Source organism: Morone saxatilis, unplaced genomic scaffold (genome assembly GCF_004916995.1).
Source record: "Morone saxatilis isolate NCDOM2014 unplaced genomic scaffold, NCSU_SB_2.0 Contig20, whole genome shotgun sequence".
NCBI lineage: Eukaryota > Metazoa > Chordata > Actinopteri > Moronidae > Morone > Morone saxatilis.
Genome location: NW_023339763.1, coordinates 4,731,112 through 4,738,316, shown reverse-complemented (window position 1 = coordinate 4,738,316; position 7,205 = coordinate 4,731,112). Strand labels below are relative to the sequence as shown.

Below are 7,205 nucleotides of genomic sequence, written 5' to 3'. Positions count from 1 at the left end.
AGTGAACACATCAGCTGTTGCCGATGTTACCCTGTTGTTTTCGATCATTATGCTCAGTCATTAACGAGCCTCCTTCAAACGCAGCTCGCCTGCTGTTAACCTGTTTGATCGATGTTTCTACTGTCTCGTGGGATATATCTTCATATCACCCAACTCTAAAGTGATACAGACAAAAAAAATCTGAATTTCAAAGTATAAACAGTCTGGTGTTCAGAATCTCAGGAGAAATCAAACATGTCATACCCAATTATATGCTTTTTATGGAATTCCGCAAATTTCTTCAAGAACTAGATGATAAAAAGTCTGATTTCTTTGTCTCTCCCACCTGTGAAGGAACTTTTAAAGGTTTTTAAAGGATACAATGATGTTCCAAGGCCCCAGTCGCAGCCAGTTAGGCCAGAATCCCTTATAGAGAGCGAAGAAGCCCTCATTCTTCCACGTCTGCATCACTCCGTCCAGTGTTCCTTTGTACAGAGGGCCTCCTGACAAAACTCGCTGGTTCATCATACGGGTCCGGACCACGTCTACAGGGTTGGATGCCAGCGCCCCCGCCAAGCCACACGTGAAACTTGAGCTGCACACACATCCAGACACAGGACAAGGTTAACAGATCAGACCAAAGCTGATGAGCTGCATTCAAAAGTGTTCATCACTGCAAAAATACTACCTTAAAACATTCTGTATGATCACACGGGATTACCACCCTTGACCTGAAAGAAGAACATATAAACTTACATGAAATGTGTCAAAATGGTGTCGCCCATGACGCCAGATCGAAGCAGGTGCTTCTTCGTTATGTCATAGACAGGAAGTTCCACCCCGACGACAATGGCTGCTCGCTGCGCAGTGGGGATGACGCCCTGAGGAGGAGGAAGAAGAAAATACGTCTGATACGTCTGAACACTATCACAGTACAAACCCATATTACTACCTAAGATACAACATGTAGATGAGACCATTTTTGAGCTTTTGGAAGGTGTCCATTCTTATGTGCTTCCAGACCTTCCTGAGCGATGAAGAGGCGTGGAGCGATACATATTTGTTAACGGAGGCAACGTGATCAATGAATGTTTTCGCTGATGCAATGGGTGGCCGCAAGTATGACTCAGCGTCTCCTTGGTAGACGGCTCCGAGCGTGTTTTGTCACGTTCGTACCAACTCCTTATGGAAATATCTGGCTCTTCAGCTGCTAAATGCTCACCAGCTGGTCTTTAACATATATTAAACTACTGAAAAAACAATTGGATCCACTGCGGTTGCACTTTCAACACATGCTTAGAATCAAGTGTTACATTTCCTATTTTGACATTTTGAGCCACGATGAACAATAAAAATTCATAAAAAGACATCCTGGAACACAGTATCCACATACATAACGCACATACATCCCCTATACTCACTCTCCACAGCCCTCTGGTGCCCTCTGTCTGGTAGATGTTGATGAAGTTGGCCATCATGCTGCCTTGGAGCAAACTGCCCTGCGCTTGCATTCTGATCTGGAACAAAAAAAAAGGGACACACAAAAGAAAAACAAACAAACAAGGTCAAACATTTTTGCCGCAAATTTTCACTCAGTGTGTGAACTCGGGTATAAAGATTCATTTTAAGAATCACCTTGAGGACGTCAGTGGGGTTGGCCAGGGAGGAGGACAGGACTCCAGACACGACGCCACAGAAGACGTTGATGACCATGGTCTCGTCTGACAGCAAAGAGAAATTAGACACACAAACACAATTCCAATAAGATTAGCCTATAAATAACGATGTATAGATGTCCAGAGGGATGATATGTTATTTCCATAAAACAGTGTCATGCACGCACTCCACTTTAAGAAACTGTGTCATTTCCGATACACTAGTTGATCGTGTTTGGGACATTTGTTCAACACAAAACCTGACAGTCGTGTTATAACTATATTTTTGGTTGTAAGCTACTTTATTATGTGTTGAAATCATTTTACAATATGTGTCTTGTTAATAATGTCTGGAAATATCAACACAGAAGGTGTGAATTCATTTTACATTATTACAATTAATAAAAAAATAAAATGCATTTGATTTGTTTTTGTTTTTGTTTAAACTGCTGTTTTTTAAAATGTGTACAGATTAAAGCAGATACATAAAGTGACCAGGTACAAGCATACTAGACTTGCATGAATATGTTCACAAAAAGGTCAAATAAAATGATGCAGCATCTTTATCCTGGATTAGACCAACAAAGAACAACAGAAACTGGTCAACTTTTAGAGTTTTCACTCCCCTTTTTAAACTGTTCAGACCTGGAGCCATGTACTCACTTACAGCTCACTTACAATTATTCTTTTCTGTTAATCAATTAACATTATCTCCGCCAAATAAAGTAATAAAATAAAATAGGGAATAAGTAAATGAACATGCACGTACAAGAACAAGACGTCAACACATCCTGCACAAGTAAGAATCAGCGGGGGTTTAAATCATCTGCTTATCAAATGTATCTTCTTAAAAAAACGCAGTATTCTCCGACCCAAACAAGACACAAATGAGGGTGTGTTGAAAATGACACTTGAGTGCACTTAGAGATAGAACATCTATGATTGTTTATTACATCCTGTTTGATTCTAGCAAATGTAAGATTGTTATGAACTCTGAACACTAGTTGCTACAAGAAAGTCAGAAAGGGATTATTGTTTACTACAAAGAAATCATTGTCAATGCCTAATTTATGTTATCAACAGTAGGGCTGCAACGATTCCCCCATCGAGTTAACTCGATTTACAAAAAATTAATTTCCTCTGGGCCTCGAAGCCCGTTTATTAAAGTTAAAGCCTCACGTTTAGCACGGATTCTTTTTAGTGTGAGCAACGTGCACTCTCCCTACAGTGTTGGGAGTAACGGCCGTTTAAGTATAAAAACGGCGTTATTTTTCAGTAACGGAGTAATCTAAGTCGCAGTTAAATTCATCCGATTACAAAATAATTAAAAAATTTTTTTCCTCTGCCTGCGAAAGCGCTCGTTTTTAATTTAAAGTTAAAGCTTTCCAGCGTTTTACAGCGGATTCCTTTCTTTTAAGTGTGACACAACGTGCATCCCTAAAAACAAAGTTGGGTTCGGGAAGTTAAGCGCGTTTTAAGTAAGTCAACGGCGTTATTTTTTCCAGTAACGGAGTAAATCTAATTAATTACTGTTTTTTCCATCGTTGGCAGCGCCGGTTACTGTTACCCTGAGAATGTAAGTGGCGTTACTAGCAAGTTTTTTGGAAATGCAAGCCGGTGAAAATGAGCAAACGCAGCCAAAGCGAAAAGTAACAAGAGAAGAGACAGAAGATGTCGAAAGGTTGGTGGGGGATCTATTTTTAAATTAAAAATTAAGGACAACGTCATAAGGTGTGTGGACATTTGCAGAGATGGAGCTTGGCGTAGGGTCACATTAACAATAAATTTTTTTAATTTAATTTTTTGATACTTAAGAAAAAAATAAGTGTGGAAACAATTTTATTTATTATTTATTCAATTTTATGTCAAAGGAAAATTGATAATTGTAATTTTTATTTTAATGGACATTTTTGACTGAAAACAGTTTACTACTGTCTTTTGGCAACGCAATATGTATACATAACCATAAATAGTAATTTTTTTCTTAAAAGGAAAACAAATTGGGTTTTTAATTATTTAAAAGATCTTTGTTTTCTATTGTATATTTATAATTGGGCTTTAATTAAGCAAAAGTATGTTTTATCCGATTACTCGATTAATCGATTACCAAAATATTCGATAGCTGCAGCCCTAATCCACATACAAGTATACATATTTGCTCTACATGGGTGGAGTTAACTGTATTATATCAACATTTATTATTTATTATTTATTATATCTAAACTTTCTCACACTGGTGTCTCTCACGATGTGTCAAACTCCACCCAACTGGCACTCCAAGCAGGAGAAACCAACGCTGAGAATAATCTGATATTGTTGTTTGAGAGAGTACAGACTCTGTATGTTGGCTTTAAACAGGAACCACTGTTAGTAACTAGTGTTGGTAGAGTTTGTCAGTGTTAGCAAGTGGTGGATCTTATTAGTAGTAACCCAGTATGGAGTCTACACTGGAGGAAGAAGGAGGAAAATAATAACGAATTGAGTTTAGAACAATAGTTACAGTGATCCTTGATCAATCTGACCAACAGTTAGTGTGGCGGTCCTCGCACCGCTCATTTTTTGGACGGGGGCGTTCGATCCCACCACAACCACAGGGCAAACCCAAGCCTGTATCAAAACAAGCATTGAAAACACAGTGGCACCATCGTGGCAGAGGGCATGCAAAGTGTGAAGGCAAACAATCAACAGAAACAAAACGCTTACCTAGAAAAGTACAAAACACAACTTCACTGTTTCGTTACTTTCAATCCCTCGGTTCTATTATCCTCCCATGATCTACTCTATTATTCATATTATCTATTTGATATACACTAACTGCCCATTAAATATTGAGAGGAGCAAAGGAGAGAATGAAGCAAAGGGGAAGAAAGAGAACAAAGGAAAAGAAAAAGGGGGCAGTGAAAGGTAATGCCAGATAAAGAGGGAACCAGATGAATGACAAATAAAGCAGGCAGAGAAGGAAGAGAGGAAGTCACAGAGCCTGTGGTCACAAACTTACTGTGAGTCTAAGAAACATGCTGGCGCCGGGAAATCACTGATAAATGTAGCACAACCCATTTGTCTGATAACTGAAGTGGCTCTCTGTTTCTCTACGCGGAGGATTAATGAACATCAGAGCTGCTGACAACAAAAACTCATCCACTTTCACATTTCATTTCACATTTATGTTTTTCCTCTATTACTGAGCCTGCTTATGTCTGTCCACTTTACCCACTACTACTGTATATATACATTTTTTAAATATGGTGCATGTTTTGCTTGTAACAATAACTGTGGATACATTTTCTGCTGACCAACTGATTGACTAATTATTTAATCTGTACTCTGAACTGAAATCAAGTCCGTTTCTCTCTGTGATATTTTCCTAAAGGCCACGTTTGCTGTTTGTGTTGAGGATTTGTCTATTTCCATGTCAGTGAAATATATAAACTGTTTAGAAACATGAGCTCTGTGTCACACAGGAAGGTAAAAGCACACAGGAGCATTTACTAACTCACTCTCGTCCTACTGTCTCTCCTCCGGTCTCCACTCTTCCCATGCCATCTCTTCCTCCACCCCTTCCTTCCTGGAAACTCTCTGCCTCTTATTTAGCTTGCAAATTAGTGCAGCCATGTTTCCGCACTCACCCTGCTTCCAGACGGATCAACACAGGTTGTGTGTGCGGTGTGCAGCCACACACGGAAAGGCACATACAGTATTGTTGCTGTGTGAAGAAATCTATTCAGTGACGAGCTCTTTCGCACCAATATCACCAGGGTAAATTGCTGTGCACGTCATGTGTTTGTGCATTGATCCCAGATTATTTACCTGTTCTAATTCTGTTGGTGCAGAAACTGCAACATGTAAAGTGTCCCGGCATAAACAAAGAAAAGAGAAGGGGTTTGACTTGTTGGAGGCACAAAAGATGTTTTGAGTCCAAACAGAAGGAAAGAGAGTGAGTGAGATATGAGAACAAACACAACGCAGTATAAGCCGGATCCAAAATAAACGTTTTGGCTCACCAACAAAGAGAATACTAACAGAGGGCTAACTTTTGTCCTGCCTAAAATGAAAAATTAGTAATAATCACTCAGACAATTCAGTTGAGTTAGTTTGATAGCTACAAATGTAATCAAAATAAGAAAAACCAACATAATACTGTTTTATTTTCTGCCACCTTCAGGCCACCATAGAGGCGTCAAAGGAAGATGCTTCCCTGCATTTGGGACTTCACTCTGAACTAAACACTGTGCTGTTGGCTACTCCATAAGGTCGGGTATCAGGCTGCTGTATGCTTTTTGGCACACTGACGATGATGGTAGCAGAATTACAGAATGACAAGGCATTTTTTAATACTCAAATACATCTAAGCAATTCTGTCTTGAGTACTTTACAGCCAATAGTACAAAATACTCAACTCTTTGGATAATAAATCAGTTAACCAACTAAAATGTGAATTTAGGTAAATGAATAAGGTGCTACTACTGCTAAATTATTTGCACTTCAGGCTGTGTGCTCTCAGCAGTTCCAGGTTGTAAACGCTCATTGTGATACTGAATGGCTCACAGGGTTTTTACTGACTAAACTTAGGGGCCGTCCACACGAGTACGTTTTTGTCGAATCCGCATAAATACGTCATCGTTTCGGCCTCGCGTCCAGACGGATTTATTCGAGGTGTGAAAAAAGGCGAGGTCAGAAAACGATGACGTATTAGCACCGTCCGTCTCTAGCCTTTGACCTCAGCCGCCGCCGCTAAGAATCGTCGTCATAACAACAACAACAACAACAGAGCGGAACTACAGGCGTGTGCACAGCGCGTCACCTTTAATACGCATCGGATCGTGGCTTCTTTTTCGTTTTTTCGGCATCTTGCACTACAGGCGTTTTGGGTCAGTGAAGCCGTGTGGACGCAGATATTTCTGGAAACGACGCCGTGTTTACGCAGATTTTTTTCAAAGACAGCGTATTGGGTGAGGCCGCGTACATCGTGGTGTGGACAGGCACCCTTAGAGATTGCATCAGTCTGAAAATCAGTCGGAGCATCATGTTTTCAAATGTGAGTCGAAGTGTATATACCGAGCTGCTTCGGCCGTCAGGTATCTTTCAAAACCATCTCCCACAGTCCACTGTTTGCAGCTGATGAGTTCAGCTGACTGTTCAGTGAATGTTTTTTCCAGACTGATACCTTGTAGTTGAAAAAAGGATTCAAGAACACCTGTAAGTAAAAAAGCTCGTTTCCTTCCTGTAAGTTTAGAGCCTTAAGATGAAAGAAGTGAATAAGAAGAGAGGTTAGCAGAAGAAGTAGAAGACTGGATGTTTGGGGGCAGAAAACGGAGTTAACACTCAACCTTCTGGATGAGCGACAAAACAGCTCTTCAGAGAGTTGTAGGTTCCTTATCTATGATGTGGATCACCATAAGAAGCTTGGTCTCAACAGGTGGGGCATGTGAGAAATGCCTTGAGAGTGCTAGAGGTCGGCAATATGTTTATTAAAGCACTATTTGTGTGGGCGATTTCAGAGGAGTTGAAGGGCTAGTGTCAGAGGGTAAAAAGAGGGGTCTGCTTATCCCCTGTTCTTTGTTTGTGTTCAGT

At 40.2% G+C, this 7,205-nt stretch overlaps 1 protein-coding gene across 1 annotated transcript in view; it reads right to left on the bottom strand.

Annotated features, from left to right (window-relative positions):
• Positions 1-6,980, bottom strand: part of LOC118331501 (brain mitochondrial carrier protein 1-like) — a gene marked incomplete at both ends in the record, with an annotated part of 7,521 nt that extends 541 nt beyond the window's left edge. The window contains 5 exon segments of the mRNA XM_035666482.1: positions 361-574; positions 736-860; positions 1,401-1,496; positions 1,615-1,700; positions 6,962-6,980. Of these exon segments, the coding sequence (XP_035522375.1) occupies positions 361-574; positions 736-860; positions 1,401-1,496; positions 1,615-1,700; positions 6,962-6,980 (540 nt within the window).
• Between the last annotated feature and the right edge of the window lie 225 nt (positions 6,981-7,205).